This window comes from Anthonomus grandis, chromosome 14 (genome assembly GCF_022605725.1).
Source record: "Anthonomus grandis grandis chromosome 14, icAntGran1.3, whole genome shotgun sequence".
NCBI classification, from domain to species: Eukaryota; Metazoa; Arthropoda; class Insecta; order Coleoptera; family Curculionidae; genus Anthonomus; species Anthonomus grandis.
The window spans coordinates 14,732,079-14,751,037 of NC_065559.1; the positions used below are offsets into that span (position 1 = coordinate 14,732,079).

Sequence of the window (18,959 nt, forward strand, 5' to 3'; positions counted from 1 at the left end):
CCCTAGTTAAGAAAATAGAACAATTTATCTTTACAGCATTGTCCGATTTGATTCCAATTTAATTTTTGAAGTTCATTTAATGTACTGTAAATTATTTTTAAAACTTTTCTTATTAATTGTTTTTTAAAAAAATAATTATATCTCACTCTATTACTGTTATCTATTATTCGAATATAATTTAAATTTACTATTTCGCATATACAAGATAGACAAATGATGTTTTTTATGGTTTGAGCATAACCAGAGTTAAGAAAATGTAATAACTAATAGAGTTAACGTTTGTTCCGATTTAATTTTTAGATATAATTTGATTAACCCTAATTGATTTTTAAAAATATTTTGATGTATTGTATTTAAAAAAAAATGTCATATCTCACTCAATTACGGTTATCTATTATTCAAATTTATTTTAAAATTAATATATAGGTTATACAAGATGACCCAAATGATCCTTTTTAAGTTTTGGATATAACAAGGGTTAAGGTAATAGAACAATTAATCATTATAGAATTCTCCGATTTGATTTCAATTTCACTTGATGTACTGTAAATTATTTTTAAAATTTTTCTTATGAATTGTTTTTTAAAAAAATAATTATATCTCACTATTTTACTGTTATCTATTATTCGAATATAATTTAAATTTACTATTTTGCATATACAAGATAGTCAAATGATGTTTTTTACGGTTTGAACACAACCATAATTAAGAAAATTTAATAACTAATAGCGTTAACAATTGTTTCGATTTAATTTTTAGATATAATTTGATTAACCCTAAATGATTTTTAAAAATATTTTGATGTATTGTGTTTAAAAAAAATAGTTATCTCTCTCAATTACGGTTATCTATTATTCAAATTTATTTTAAAATTAATATTTAGGTTATACAAGATGACCCAAATGATCCGTTATAAGTTTTGGACATAACAAGGGTTAAGAAAATAGAAAAATTTAATCATTATAGCATTGTCCGATTTGACTTCAGTTTCATTTTTGAAGTTCATTTGATGTACTGTAAATTATTTTTAAAATTTTTCTTGTGAATTGTTTTTTTAAAAAATAATTATATCTCACTCTATTACTGTTATCTATTATTTGAATATAATTTAAATTTACTATTTCGCATATACGAGATAGCCAAATGATGTTTTTTACGGTTTGAACACAACCAGAGTTAAGAAAATATAATAACTAATAGCGTTGGCGATTGTTTCGAATTAATTTTAATTCTATTTTTAGATATAATTTAATTACCCCTAAATGATTTTTAAGAATAGTTTTATGTATTGTGTTTTAAAAAAATAGTCATATCTCACTCAATTACGGTTATCTATTATTCGAATTTATTTTAAAATTAATATTTAGGTTATACAAGATGACCCAAATGATCTTTTTTAAGTTTTGGACATAACCCTAGTTAAGAAAATAGAACAATTTATCTTTACAGCATTGTCCGATTTGATTCCAATTTAATTTTTGAAGTTCATTTAATGTACTGTAAATTATTTTTAAAATTTTTCTTATGAATTGTTTTTTAAAAAAATAATTATATCTCACTCTATTACTGTTATCTATTATTCGAATATAATTTAAATTTACTATTTCGCATATACAAGATAGTCAAATGATGTTTTTTACGGTTTGAACACAACCAGAGTTAAGAAAATGTAATAACTAATAGCGTTTACAATTGTTCCGATTCAATTTTTAGATATAATTTGATTAAACCTAAATGATTTTTAAAAATATTTTGATGTATTGTATTTAAAAAAAAATGTCATATCTCACTCAATTACGGTTATCTATTATTCAAATTTATTTTAAAATTATATATAGGTTATACAAGATGACCTAAATGATCCTTTTTAAGTTTTGGATATAACAAGGGTTATGATAATAGAACAATTAATCATTATAGAATTCTCCAATTTGATTTCAATTTCACTTGATGTACTGTAAATTATTTTTAAAATTTTTCTTCTGAATTGTTTTTTAAAAAAATAATTATATCTCACTCTATTACTGTTATCTATTATTCGAATATAATTTAAATTTACTATTTCGCATATACAAGTAAGCCAAATGATGTTTTTTATGGTTTGAACACAACCAGGGTTAAGAAAATGTAATAACTAATAGCCTTAACGATTGTTCCGATTTAATTTTTTGGATATAATTTGATTAACCCTAAATGATTTTTAAAAATATTTTGTTGTATTGTGTTTAAAAAAAAATAGTCAATTTCATTTTTGATCTGCATTTGATGTACTGTAAATTATTTTTAAAATTTTTCTAAAAGTTTTGGATATAACAAGAGTTAAGATAATAGAACAATTAATCATTATAGAATTCTCCAATTTGATTTCAATTTCACTTGATGTACTGTAAATTATTTTTAAAATTTTTCTTCTGAATTGTTTTTTAAAAAAATAAATATATCTCACTCTATTACTGTTATCTATTATTTGAATATAATTTAAATTTACTATTTCGCATATACAAGATAGCCAAATGATGTTTTTTACGGTTTGAACACAACCAGAGTTAAGAAAATGTAATAACTAATATCGTTCGTAGTAGTTCAAGCAGTTAACACGTATGATAGGCGATCCATAGTTTTTCGCGTGTTTCAAAGGGTTAAAGTACAGTTTTTGATTAATAATTTATATCAAAATAAGTCTTTTAAAATTTTGCATCTTTCAAGCTAAGTATTGACTTATTTTAGAATCACGGTTGCCATAAATCAGTAAAATTCAATTTTTATTTCTCTAATTTGTGTAATAAGTATAATATAAATATAGTGCACGTACGTGATAATTACAGTGTTTACATTAACGGGTGTTCTATTGTAAACAGTATTTGTCTAAATTAACTTATATTTAATTCATATACGGGGTGATTTTGAAATTGTGATTAACTAATGAAATAATGGCTGGAGGAAGTACTACGGATGACGGTGATCCAGAAAGTAATTGTGCTAAATGTAATTTAGTATTTGATGACATTAAGTCGATAATACAATGTACCAGGTGTGCTAAGTATTTTCATGGAAAGTGTGTTAATGTTGACATGCGCGGTTTTCATTTGAGAAAATCAACATGGAAATGAGAATCGTGTGATCCCTCTGCATCTAGTGATAGTGCATACAAAACAGAGCGCGCTAGGAAAAGAAGCCGCACAGATGATATTGTTATTGATTTAGATAATGTAGGAGATATTATGGCCACCTTGCAGCTCTTAGTCAGTAGAACTAACGAGTTAAATCGAAAAGTCGATCTCCTGTTAAACGAAAACCAGAATTTGAAACGTGAAATTGCCAGCCTGAAGGAATGTAAGCCGTCAACAGCCCCATCAAGTGTGAACTCCAAGTTGTCATATGCTGCAGCAATAGGCACCAAAAATGATAGCAAAGTTCTGGTTGTAAAGCAAAAGTGTCCGGAGAAAGATGTAAAGCAAGTGAAGGAGGATTTGATAAAGAAAGTCAATCCTTCTGTTATTGGAGCCGGTTTATCTCTAGGAAAAGCAACCAAAAGTGGCGACGTTATCATTAAGTGTGGCAATGAGAAGGAGCTAACTTCGATACAGTCGCAGATCCAGAACAACATGGGTGACAACTACAGTGTTGAGGTACCAAAACTTTTAGAGCACAGGATTAAGGTGGTGGGCATTAACGAGTCTGAGTACAACCTATCAGATAATGAAATTTTGGCCAAAATAAAGAGTCAAAATAATGTTCCAGAATTTCCAAACCGGAAAATTCAAATTGTGAGAAAAACTAAAATCGTAAACAAAAAGTTCAATCTTGGAAGTTGATGCTACCACGTATGCAGTGTTTATTGAAAAGGAGAAGATGAACATTGGTTGGAACCGTTGTCCTGTCTTCAACGAATATGGTATCCGAAGGTGTTTCAAGTGCTGTCGGTATGGTCATTTACTGAAAGAGTGTAAAGAAAATAAAGTGTGTGCAAAGTGTAGTGGATCCCATGATGTTAAAGAATGTAATGTAAGTAGCGTTAAGTGTATTAATTGTGTAGTATCTAATGAAAAGTATGGTCTTAGGCTAAATGTCAATCACGTTTCTTGGGATATAACTAGTTGTGATTCCTATAAGCGAATTGAAGAGTTACAAAGGAATAAATATATTAAGTAGCAATTAGACCTAAATATTGCACTTAACACCAACATTGTTTATTTTAATTGCCAAGGTTATCTAAACAACAAAGATAACATTATTTTACTAGTAAATGACTGGAGGCCTAAGATCTTGCTTTTGAGTGAGACTCACGTAACCCCGGTTATTGAGCCATGTGAGTTGATTATTGATGGGTACAATTTGGAGCAATGCACTAGTAAGAACAGTAGAACAGGTGGAGTCTTATTAGAAACGATATTAGATATAAGGTGGGGTCTGTATTGTCTATTGATGATTATGTCTGGCTGTTGTCTTTTGAGCTATCTATGGGTGGAGGTAAATATTTGTGCTCTGTTCTGTACCATTCGCCTCAGAAACAAGATGCCAAATTTATAGAGTTTTTTGGGGGATATTTAGAGCAAGTTAGTGGATTTAATGGCACCAACATTATCCTTGGGGATTTTAATTTTGATTTATTAAAAAACAATTTTTATAGTAACAAATTATTAAGTATCATTTATACCAATGGGTTTAGTCAAATAATTAAGACTCCAACTAGAATAGTCCAAAGAAGTCAGACTCTGATCGATTATTTAATTTCAAATGACAAATCTCTCTCGCATAAAGTCCATCAAACTCCTAAAATTAGTGACCATTCTATTATATCAATTTCTATGGATCAATCGAAGGAACAGCCAATGGATGTAGTAAGTTATACTAGGTCTTTTAAGACCTACAAATGCCATAAACTTCAGGAAGAACTGCTTACATGCAATTGGAATAGAAATAGTTCAGATGTTGACTTACTAGCTAATACTTTTGTCAGAGATATTAGAACAATTCTTGACAGTATGTGCCCAAGGATTAAAATTGTGCAAAAACAGAAATATGCCGATAAAAAATGGATAACTCAAGATATAAGGGAGCAAATGCAGGAAAGGGATCGATTATATAAAAGGGCTGCCATAGAAAACAACGACAACGTTTGGAATGAATATAAAGCTATAAGAAATAACATAGTAAGCAAGATAAGAGTAGAAAAGGATAGATTTTTTGCGAATACCATAGATCTAAATAAAAATAATCAAAGAGAACTCTGGAAAAATCTGAAGACGCTTTTGCCAGGAAAAAACCAAAACATGCCTAATGAAATAAAGTTTGAAAATGAAATCATTACACAGGAGGATGATATTGCACATAGATTTAATAATTATTTCGTGAATAGTATTGATCTTATTCTTGCAGATATTCCACCAGCAGCAAATGGCCAAACATATTTCATTGAACCACCTTCAGTCCAGAAAACCTTGACACAATTTAATAAAGTTTCGATGACTAAATTGAAGGAAATACTTAAAAATCTAAAAAACGTTAGTGGTGGGGAGAGAAGGCATCTCCATGCAGGTTCTTTGCGATGTTGCTTATGTTGTGGGTGATCGTCTTCTGGATATTATCAATACATCCTTAAGTACTGGGATTTTTCCAAAAGCCTGGAAACTTTCTACTGTTGTTCCTGTTCCAAAAGTGCAAAACACTAAATTGTGTAATGAATTTCGGCCAATTAACACCGTAGCTATTTATGAGAAGCTCCTTGAAGTATGTGTTAAGGAACAGCTACTCGAACATTGTAATATAAATAAAATAGTTGTGCCTAACCAATCGGGGTTCCGTGAGAATCATTCATGTGAGTCTGTCATTATTAATATAGTTGATAATTTTCTCAAGGCCCTTGACTCTGATAATCTAGTACTTGCTGTATTTTTGGATTTTAAGAGAGCGTTTGAAACCGTGAGTAGAGAAATGTTAATTAGGAAATTAGAACGGTTAGGCCTTAAAAATAATGTATTTAAGTGGTTTCAATCTTATCTAAGTGGTAGAGTTCAGCGAGTCATGTACAAAAATAGTTCATCTGAAAGTGTTAATGTAAAGCATGGTGTACCGCAGGGAACGGTCTTGGGCCCCTTGCTATTTTTATTGTATGTTAACGATATGGTGGAGGTAGTGCGGGGGTGTAATGTGGTGTTGTTTGCGGACGATACAATGTTATATGTGGTGGGTAAAGACATTCATCAACTGCAACAGGTCATGAACGTTGAACTCAATAACTTATTCATCTGGCTCTGTAGAAATAAACTAAGTTTAAATGCAAGTAAATCCAAGTTTTGTATATTTGGCAAGAGATCTAGATTAAGTTCTATAGACATGGGCAATGTACAGATTTCTGTGAATGGGGAAAGTATTTTGTACGACAAAGAAATTAAATATTTTGGAACAATTTTCGATGCCAATCTGAATTTCCATGCTCATGCAGATTATGTAATGAGAAAATTTTCAAAAAAAGTTGGATTTATCACAAGAATTAGAAAAAAATTGTCAATGTACATCAAATTAAAACTTTACAACGCCATTGCTCTTCCTCATTTACAGTTCTGTTCAACATTATTGTTTAACTTGCCACAGTATAGAATTGACCAACTGGAAAGAATTCAAAATAGAGCTATGAGACTGATTCTAAATTGTAACCGTTACACGCCTGTTATCTCTATGTTGGGTGTCCTAGATATGTTGTCTGTACATCAAAGAATTTTGTATAACGTTTATTTGTTTATTTTTAAATTAAAACATCAGATGCTCCCCGATTATATTTGTAATAAATTAAGAGTTTTTGGAGATATACATAACTATAATACGAGAAATCGTATAGACTTCATACTAGTCGACAGATGTAACACAACCCAAATGCATAATTCAGTTCTATACAAAGGTTTAATACTATTTAACAACTTGCCTGCTAACATCAAAAATTGTATTACTTTAAATCAATTCAGAGGGCTCTTGAGAAAATTTAATATGAATAAGTAAAATTGTGTTTGTTATTTTATTATTTTATTTTAATTATGTAGTTTATTAAGTTTTACTATAGTATGCATTGTTTCCGCTCCAATCATCATCTTGATTGTTGGTTTATCTGTTGACTGGGTATTTTTGGGCCAACCGGGATACTGGTTACAGCTTCTTGGAACTACCGAAGCCTTTCTAAGTATTACACGGGGAGACCAATGTGTCTAGTCGGCAAGGTCCAGCAAGTTCCAAATGTGTGTCATCGGCTGATTGCAACCGAACCGACTCGATCAACCTGAGTCGACATTATTATTTTTATTACTATAAGGCAAACAATAATTAACTGTGCTTTTAATAAGTAGGGCAAGGAAATAATGTTAAGGTTAAGTCTAGTTTTAATTTATGGTCTATCTCTGACAGGATATTTCTGAAACCGGGATGCTGTTTCTGGATTACCGAGACCATCCATGGACAAACCGGAGTGTCCTGATACAGTTATAGCCAATTTACACTTTTAGTTTATTTTTCACCTATGTTTTTATTGAATGTAGCTTTTTGCTAAATAAAGATATTATATCGTTAACGATTGTTCCGATTTAATTTTTAGATATAATTTGATTAACCCTAATTAATTTTTAAAAATATTTTGATGTATTGTATTTAAAAAAAATTGTCATATCTCACTCAATTACGGTTATCTATTATTTAATTTTATTTTAAAATTAATATTTAGGTTATACAAGATGACCCAAATGATCTTTTTTAAGTTTTGGACATAACCAGGGTTAAGAAAATAAAACAATTAATCATTATAGAATTCTCCGAATTGATTCCAATTTTATTTTTGAAGTTTATTTGATGTACTGTAAATTATTTTTAAAATTTTTCTTATGAATTGTTTTTAAAAAAAATAATTATATCTCACTCTATACTACTGTTATCTATTATTCGAATATAATTTAATATTACTATTTCGCATATACAAGATAGCAAAATGATGTTTTTTACGGTATAAACACAACCAGAATTAAGAAAATATAATAACTAATAACGTTAACGTTGTTCCGATTTAATTTTAATTTAATTTTTAGATATAATTTGATTAACCCTAAATGATTTTTAAAAATATTTTAATGTATTGTGTTTAAAAAAACAATCATATCTCACTCAATTACCGTTACCTATTATTCTAATTTATTTTAATATTAATATTTAGGTTATACAAGATGAACCAAATGATCTTTTTTAAGTTTTGGACATAACCAGGGTTAAGGAAATAGAACAATTAATCATTATAGCATTGTCTGATTTGACTCCAATTTAATTTTTGAAGTTTATTTGATGTACTGTAAATTATTTTTAAAATTTTTCTTATGAATTGTTTTTAAAAAAAATAATTATATCTCACTCTATACTACTGTTATCTATTATTCGAATATAATTTAATATTACTATTTCGCATATACAAGATAGCAAAATGATGTTTTTTACGGTATAAACACAACCAGAATTAAGAAAATATAATAACTAATAACGTTAACAATTGTTTCGATTTAATTTTTAGGTAGAATTTGATTAACCCTAAATGATTTTTAAAAATATTTTGATGTATTGTGTTTAAAAAAAATAGTTATCTCTCTCAATTACGGTTATCTATTATTCAAATTTATTTTAAAATTAATATTTAGGTTATACAAGATGACCCAAATGATCCTTTATAAGTTTAGGACATAACAAGGGTTAAGAAAATAGAAAAATTTAATCATTATAGCATTGTCCGATTTGACTTCAGTTTCATTTTTGAAGTTCATTTGATGTACTGTAAATTATTTTTAAAATTTTTCTTGTGAATTGTTTTTTTAAAAAATAATTCTATCTCACTCTATTACTGTTATCTATTATTTGAATATAATTTAAATTTACTATTTCGCATATACGAGATAGCCAAATGATGTTTTTTACGGTTTGAACACAACCAGAGTTAAGAAAATATAATAACTAATAGCGTTGGCGATTGTTTCGAATTAATTTTAATTCTATTTTTAGATATAATTTAATTACCCCTAAATGATTTTTAAGAATAGTTTTATGTATTGTGTTTTAAAAAAATAGTCATATCTCACTCAATTACGGTTATCTATTATTCGAATTTATTTTAAAATTAATATTTAGGTTATACAAGATGACCCAAATGATCTTTTTTAAGTTTTGGACATAACCCTAGTTAAGAAAATAGAACAATTTATCTTTACAGCATTGTCCGATTTGATTCCAATTTAATTTTTGAAGTTCATTTAATGTAATGTAAATTATTTTTAAAATTTTTCTTATAAATTGTTTTTTAAAAAAATAATTATATCTCACTCTATTACTGTTATCTATTATTCGAATATAATTTAAATTTACTATTTCGCATATACAAGATAGACAAATGATGTTTTTTATGGTTTGAGCATAACCAGAGTTAAGAAAATGTAATAACTAATAGCGTTAACGTTTGTTCCTATTTAATTTTTAGATATAATTTGATTAACCCTAATTGATTTTTAAAAATATTTTGATGTTAGTATTTAAAAAAAAATGTCATATCTCACTCTATTACTGTTATCTATTATTCGAATATAATTTAAATTTAATATTTCGCATATACAAGTAAGCCAAATGATGTTTTTTATGGTTTGAACACAACCAGGGTTAAGAAAATCTAATAACTAATAGTGTTAACGATTGTTCCGATTTAATTTTTGGATATAATTTGATTAACCCTAAATGATTTTTAAAAATATTTTGTTGTATTGTGTTTAAAAACAATAGTCAATTTCATTTTTGATGTTCATTTCATGTACTGTAAATTATTTTTAAAATTTTTCTTATAAATTGTTTTTTAAAAAAATAATTATATCTCACTCTATTACTGTTATCTATTATTCGAATATAATTTAAATTTACTATTTCGCATATACAAGATAGCCAAATGATGTTTTTTACGGTTTGAACACAACCAGAGTTAAGAAAATGTAATAACTAATAGCGTTAACAATTGTTCCGATTCAATTTTTAGATATAATTTGATTAAACCTAAATGATTTATAAAAATATTTTGATGTATTGTGTTTAAAAAAAAAATAGTCATATCTCACTCAATTACGGTTATCTTTTATTCAAATTTATTTTAAAATTAATAATTAGGTTATACAAGATGACCCAAATGATCTTTTTAAATTTTGGACATAACCAGGGTTAAGAAAATAGAACAATTAATCCTTACAGCATTGTCCGATTTGATTCCAATTTAATTTTTGAAGTTCATTTAATATACTGTAAATTATTTTTAAAATTTTTCTTATGAATTGTTTTTTAAAAAAATAATTATATCTCACTCTATTACTGTTATCTATTATTTGAATATAATTTAAATTTACTATTTCGCATATACAAGATAGCCAAATGATGTTTTTTACGGTTTGAACACAACCAGAGTTGAGAAAATGTAATAACTAATATCGTTAACGATTGTGCCGATTTAATTTTTAGATATAATTTGATTAACCCTAATTGATTTTTAAAAATATTTTGATGTATTGTATTTAAAAAAACTTGTCATATCTCACTCAATTACGGTTATCTATTATTCAATTTTATTTTAAAATTAATATTTAGGTTATACAAGATGACCCAAATGATCTTTTTTAAGTTTTGGACATAACCAGGGTTAAGAAAATAGAACAATTAATCATTATAGAATTCTCCGATTTGATTCCAATTTTATTTTTGAAGTTCATTTGATGTACTGTAAATTATTTTTAAAATTTTTCTTATGAATTGTTTTTAAAAAAAATAATTATATCTCACTCTATACTACTGTTAGCTATTATTCGAATATAATTTAAATTTACTATTTCGCATATGCAAGATAGCAAAATGATGTTTTTTACGATTTAAACACAACCAGAATTAAGAAAATATAATAACTAATAGCGTTAACGTTGTTCCGAATTAATTTTAATTTAATTTTTAGATATAATTTGATTAACCCTAAATGATTTTTAAAAATATTTTAATGTATTGTGTTTAAAATAAATAATCATATCTCACTCAATTACCGTTACCTATTATTCAAATTTATTTTAATATTAATATTTAGGTTATACAAGATGACCCAAATGACCTTTTTAAGTTTTGGACATAACCAGGGTTAAGAAAATAGAACAATTAATCATTATAGCATTGTCTGATTTGACTCCAATTTAATTTTTGAAGTTCATTTAATGTACTGTAAATTATTTTTTAAATTTTCCTGATGTATTGTTTTTAAAAAATATAATCATATTTCACTCTATTACTGTTATCTATTATTCGAATATAATTTAATATTACTATTTCACATATACAAGATAGCAAAATGATGTTTTTTACGGTTTGAACACAACCAGAATTAGGAAAATATAATAACTAATAGCGTTAACGTTGTTCCGATTTAATTTTAATTTAATTTTTAGATATAATTTGATTAACTCTAAATGATTTTTAAAAATATTTTAGTGTATTGTGTTTAAAAAAATAATCATATCTCACTCAATTACCGTTACCTATTATTCAAATTTATTTTAATATTAATATTTAGGTTATACAAGATGACCCAAATGATCTTTTTTAAGTTTTGGACATAACCAGGGTTAAGAACATAGAACAATTAATCCTTACAGCATTGTCCGATTTCATTCCAATTTAATTTTTGAAGTTCATTTGATGTACTGTAAATTATTTTTAAAATTTTTCTGATGTATTGTTTTTAAGAAAAATAATCATATTTCACACTATTAATGTTATCTATTATTCGAAAATAATTTAAATTTACTATTTCGCATATACAAGATAGCCAAATGATGTTTTTTACGGTTTGAACAGAACCAGAGTTAAGAAAATGTAATAACTAATAGCGTTAACGATTGTTCCAATTTAATTTTTAGATATAATTTGATTAACCCTAAATGATTTTTAAAAATATTTTGATGTATTGTGTTTAAAAAAAATAGTCATCTCTCTCAATTACGGTTATCTAATATTCAAATTTATTTTAAAATTAATATTTAGGTTATACAAGATCACCCAAATGATGCTTTATAAGTTTTGGACATAACAAGGGTTAAGAAAATAGAACAATTAATTATTACAGCATTGTCCGATTTGATTCCAATTTAATTTTTGAAGTTCAATTAATGTACTGTAAATTATTTTTAAAATTTTTCTTATGAATTGTTTTTTAAAAAAATAATTATATCTCACTCTATTACTGTTATCTATTATTCGAATATAATTTAAATTTACTATTTTGCATATACAAAATAGCCAAATGATGTTTTTATCGGTTTGAACACAACCAGAATTAAGAAAATATAACTAATAGCATTAACGATTGTTCCGATTTAATTTTAATTTAATTTTTAGATATAATTTGATTAACCCTAAATGATTTTAAAAAATAGTTTTATGTATTGTGTTTTAAAATAATAGTCATATCTCACTCAATTACGGTTATCTATAATTCAAATTTATTTTAAAATTAATATTTGGTTATACAAGATGACCCAAATGATCCTTTTTAAGTTTTGGACATAACCAGAGTTAAGAAAATAGAACAATTACTCATTATAGCATTGTCCGATTTGATTCCAATTTAATTTTTGAAGTTCATTTAATGTACTGTAAATTATTTTTGAAATTTTCCTGATGTATTGTTTTTAAAAAAAATAATCATATTTCACTCTATTACTGTTATCTATTATTGGAATATAATTTAATATTACTATTTCGCATATACAAGATAGCAAAATGATGTTTGTTACGGTTTAAACACAACCAGAATTAAGAAAATATAATAACTAATAGCGTTAACGTTGTTCCGATTTCATTTTAATTTAATTTTTAGATATAATTTGATTAACCCTAAATGATTTTTAAAAATATTTTAATGTATTGTGTTTAAAAAAATTATCATATCTCACTCAATAACCGTTACCTATTATTCAAATTTATCTTAATATTAATATTTAGGTTATACAAGATGACCCAAATTACCTTTTTTAAGTTTTGGACATAACCAGGGTTAAGAAAATAGAAGAATTAATCATTATAGCATTGTCTGATTTGACACCAATTTAATTTTTGAAGTTCATTTAATGTACTGTAAATTTTTTTTGTAATTTTCCTGATGTATTGTATTTAAAAAAAATAATCATATTTCACTCTATTACTGTTATCTATTATTCGAATATAATTTAATATTACTATTTCGCATATACAAGATAGCAAAATGATGTTTTTTACGGTTTAAACACAACCAGAATTAAGAAAATATAATAACTAATAGCGTTAACGTTGTTCCGATTTAATTTTAATTTAATTTTTAGATATAATTTGATTAACCCTAAATGATTTTTAAAAATATTTTAATGTATTGTGTTCAAAAAAATAAGCATATCTCACTCAATTACCGTTATCTATTATTCAAATTTATTTTAAAATTCATATTTATGTTATACAAGATGACCCAAACGATCCTTTTTAAGTTTTGGACATAACCAGGGTTAAGAAAATAGAACAATTAATCATTATAGCATTGTCTGATTTGACTCCAATTTAATTTTTGAAGTTCATTTGATGTACTGTAAATTATTTTTAAAATTATTCTGCTCTATTGTTTTTAAGAAAAATAATCATATTTCACACTATTAATGTTATCTATTATTCGAAAATAATTTAAATTTACTATTTCGCATATACGAGATAGACAAATGATGTCTTTTACATTTTGAACACAACCAGAGTTAAGAAAATATAATAACTAATTGCGGTTGCGATTGTTCCGATTTAATTTTAATTCAATTTTTAGATATAATTTGATAAACCCTAAATGATTTTCAAAAATAGTTTTATGTATTGTGTTTTAAAAAAATAGTCGTATCTCACTCAGTTACGGTTATCTATTATTCAAATTTATTTTAAAATGCATATTATTCATAATCATTTGGTTATACAAGATGACCCAAATGATCTTTTTTAAGTTTTGGACATAACCAGGGTTAAGAAAATAGAACAATTAATCATTATAGCATTGTCTGATTTGACTCCAATTTAATTTTTGAAGTTCATTTGATGTACTGTAAATAATTTTTAAAATTTTTCTTATGAATTGTTTTTTAAAAAAATAATTATATCTTACTCTATTACTGTTATCTATTATTCGAATATAATTTAAATTTACTATTTCGCATATACAAGATAGCTAAATGATGTATTGTAAATTATTTTTAAAATTATTCTGCTCTATTGTTTTTAAGAAAAATAATCATATTTCACACTATTAATGTTATCTATTATTTGAAAATAATTTAAATTAACTATTTCGCATATACGAGATAGCCAATTGATGTTTTTTACGGTTTGAACACAACCAGAGTTAAGAAAATGTAATAACTAATAGTGTTAACGATTGTTCCGATTTAATTTTTAGATATAATTTGATTAACCCTAAATGATTTTTAAAAATAGTTTTATGTATTGTGTTTTAAAATAATAGTCATATCTCACTCAATTACTGTTATCTATTATTCAAATTTATTATAAAATTAATATTTGGTTATACAAGATGACCCAAATGATCCTTTTTAAGTTTTGGACATAACCAGAGTTAAGAAAATAGAACAATTAATCATTATAGCATTGTCTGATTTGACTCTAATTTAATTTTTGAAGTTCATTTAATGTACTGTAAATTATTTTTGAAATTTTCCTGATGTATTGTTTTTAAAAAAAATAATCATATTTCACTCTATTACTGTTATCTATTATTGGAATATAATTTAATATTACTATTTCGCATATACAAGATAGCCAAATGATGTTTTTTACGGTTTGAACACAACCAGAGTTAAAAAAATGTAATAACTAATAGCGGTAACGATTGTTCCGATTTAATATTTAGATATAATTTGATTAACCCTAAATGATTTTTAAAAATATTTTGATGTATTGTGTTAAAAAAAAAAATAGTCATATCTCACTCAATTACGGTTATCTATTATTCAAATTTGTTTTAAAATGCATATTATTCATAATCATATGGTTATACAAGATGACCCAAAAGATCCTATTTAAGTTTTGGAAATAACCAGGGTTAAGAAAATAGAACAATTAATCATCATACCATTGTCCGATTTGATTCCAATTTAATTTTTGAAGTTCATTTGATGTACTGTAAATTATTTTTAAAATTTTTCTTATGAATTGTTTTTTAAAAAAAATATTATATCTCACTCTATTACTGTTATCTATTATTCGAATATAATTTAAATTTACTATTTCGCATATACAAGATAGCCAAATGATGTTTTTTACGGTTTGAACACAACCAGAGTTAAGAAAATGTAATAACTAATAGCGTTAACGATTGTTCCGATTTAATTTTTAGATATAATTTGATTAACCCTAAATGATTTTTAAAAATATTTTGATGTATTGTGTTTAAAAAAAATAGTCATCTCTCTCAATTACGGTTATCTTATATTTAAATTTATTTTAAAATTAATATTTAGGTTATACACGATGACCCAAATGATGCTTTATAAGTTTTGGACATAACAAGGGTTAAGAAAATAGAACAATTAATCATTACAGCATTGTCCGATTTCATTCCAATTTAATTTTTGAAGTTCATTTGATGTACTGTAAATTATTTTCAAAATTTTTCTTATGAATTGTTTTTAAAAAAAATAATTATATCTCACTATATTACTGTTATCTATTATTTGAATATAATTTAAATTTACTATTTCGCATATACAAGATAGCCAAATGATGTTTTTTACGGTTTGAACACAACCAGAGTTAAGAAAATGTAATAACTAATAGCGTTAACGATTTTTCCGATTTAATTTTTAGATATAATTTGATTAACCCTAAATGATTTTTAAAAATAATTTTATGTATTGTGTTTTAAAAAAAGTAGTCATATCTCACTCAATTACGGTTATCTATTATTCAAATTTATTTTAAAATGCTTATTGTTCATAATCATATGGTTATACAAGATGACCCAAATGATCCTTTTTAAGTTTTGGACATAACCAGGGTTAAGAAAATAGAACAATTAATCATCATACCATTGTCCGATTTGACTCCAATTTAATTTTTGAAGTTCAATTAATGTACTGTAAATTATTTTCAAAATTTTTCTTATGAATTGTTTTTAAAAAAAATAATTATATCTCACTATATTACTGTTATCTATTATTTGAATATAATTTAAATTTACTATTTCGCATATACAAGATAGCCAAATGATGTTTTTTACGGTTTGAACACAACCAGAGTTAAGAAAATATAATAACTAATAGCGTTAACGATTGTTCCGATTTAATTTTTAGATATAATTTGATTAACCCTAATTGATTTTTAAAAATATTTTGATGTATTGTATTTAAAAAAAATTGTCATATCTCACTCAATTACGGTTATCTATTATTCAAATTTATTTTAAATTAATATTTGGGTTATACAAGATGACCCAAATGATCCTTTTTAAGTTTTGGACATAACCAGGGTTAAGAAAATAGAACAATTAATCGTTACAGCATTGTCCGATTTGATTCCAATTTAATTTTTGAAGTTCATTTGATGTACTGTAAATTATTTTTAAAATTTTTCTGATGTATTGTTTTTAAGAAAAATAATCATATTTCGCACTATTAATGTTATCTATTATTCGAAAATAATTTAAATTTACCCTTTCGCATATACGAGATAGCCAAATGATGTTTTTTACGGTTTGAACACAACCAGAGTTAAGAAAATGTAATAACTAATAGTGTTAACGATTGTTCCGATTTAATTTTTAGATATAATTTGATAAACCCTAAATGATTTTTAAAAATAGTTTTATGTATTGTGTTTAAAAAAAATAGTCATATCTCACTCAATTACGATTATCTATTATTTAAATTTATTTTAAAATTAATATTTAGGTTATACAAGATGTGTATGTGTCACATGTAATATCTAATACTGTTATTTATTATTCGAATATAATTTAAATTTACTATTTCGCATATACAAGATAGCCAAATGATGTTTTTTACGGTTTGAACACACCCAGAGCTAACAAAATGTAATAACTAATATCGTTAACGATTGTTCCGATTTGGTTTTTAGATATAATTTGATTAACCCTAAATGATTTTTTATAATATTTTAATGTATTGTGTTAAAAAAAAGACATATCTGACTCAATTACGGTTACCTATTATTCAAATTTATTTTAAAATTCATATTTAGGTTATACAAGATGACCCAAATGATCCTTTTTAAGTTTTGGACATAACCATTGTTAAGAAATTAGAACAATTAATCATTATAGAATTCTCCGATTTGATTACAATTTCATTTTTGAAGTTCATTTGATGTAGTGTAAATTATTTTTGAAATTTTTCTTATAAATTATTTAAAAAAAAAAAAAAATTATATCTTACTTTATTACTGTTATCTATTATTCGAATATAATTTAAATTTACTATTTCGCATATACAAGATAGCCAAATGATATTTTTTACGGTTTGAACACAACCAGAGTTAAGAAAATGTAATAACTAATAGTGTTAACGATTGTTCCGATTTAATTTTTAGATAATAGATTTAGTTTTAATTCAATTTTTAGATATAATTTGATAAACCCTAAATGATTTTTAAAAATAGTTTTATATATTGTGTTTAAAAAAAATAGTCATATCTCACTCAATTACGATTATCTATTATTCAAATTTATTTTAAAATGAATATTTAGGTATACAAGATGACCCAAATGATCCTTTTTAAGTTTTGGACATAACCAGGGTTAAGAAAATAGAACAATTAATCCTTACAGCATTGTCCGATTTGACTCTAATTTAATTTTTGAAGTTCATTTAATATACTGTAAATTATTTTTAAAATTTTTCTTATGAATTGTTTTTAAAAAAAATACATATATCTTACTCTATTACTGTTATCTATTATTCGAATATAATTTAAATTTACTATTTCGCATATACAAGATAGCCAAATTATGTTTTTTACGGTTTGAACACAACCAGAGTTAACAAAATGTAATAACTAATAGCGTTAACGATTGTTCCGATTTAATTTTAATTTAGTTTTTAGATATAATTTGATTAACCCTAAATGATTTTTAAAAATATTTTGATGTATTGTATTTAAAAAAAATTGTCATATCTCACTCAATTACGGTTATCTATTATTCAAATTTATTTTAAATTAATATTTGGGTTATACAAGATGACCCAAATGATCCTTTTTAAGTTTTGGACATAACCAGGGTTAAGAAAATAGAACAATTAATCGTTACAGCATTGTCCGATTTGATTCCAATTTAATTTTTAAAGTTCATTTAATGTACTGTAAATTATTTTTAAAATTTTTCTTATAAATTGTTTTTTAAAAAAATAATTAAATCTCACTCTATTACTGTTATCTATTATTCGAATATAATTTAAATTTACTATTTCGCATATACAAGATAGCCAAATGATGTTTTTTACGGTTTGAACACAACCAGAGTTAACAAAATGTAATAACTAATATCGTTAACGATTGTTCCGATTTAGTTTTTAGATATAATTTGATTAACCCTAAATGATTTTTAATAATATTTTAATGTATTGTGTTTAAAAAAATAATCATATCTCACTCAATTACCGTTACCTATTATTCAAATTTATTTTTATATTAATATTTAGGTTATACAAGATGACCCAAATGATCTTTTTTAAGTTTTGGGCATAACCAGGGTTAAGAAAATAGAACAATTAATCATTATAGCATTGTCTGATTTGACTCCAATTTAATTTTTGAAGTTCATTTAATCTACTGTAAATTATTTTTTAAATTTTTTTTATGAATTGTTTTTTTAAAAAAATAATTATATCTCACTC

General features: G+C 25.0%; 1 protein-coding gene across 1 annotated transcript in view; it reads left to right on the forward strand.

Moving 5' to 3' along the window:
• Nucleotides 1-2,930: 2,930 nt before the first annotated feature.
• The window catches only part of LOC126744768 (uncharacterized), a 56,444-nt gene continuing 40,415 nt past the window's right edge, over nucleotides 2,931-18,959 (forward strand). Inside the window, exons 1-2 of the mRNA XM_050452320.1 lie at nucleotides 2,931-2,970; nucleotides 3,205-3,767. Of these exons, the coding sequence (XP_050308277.1) occupies nucleotides 2,931-2,970; nucleotides 3,205-3,767 (603 nt within the window). The remainder of the gene's footprint in view (nucleotides 2,971-3,204; nucleotides 3,768-18,959) is intronic.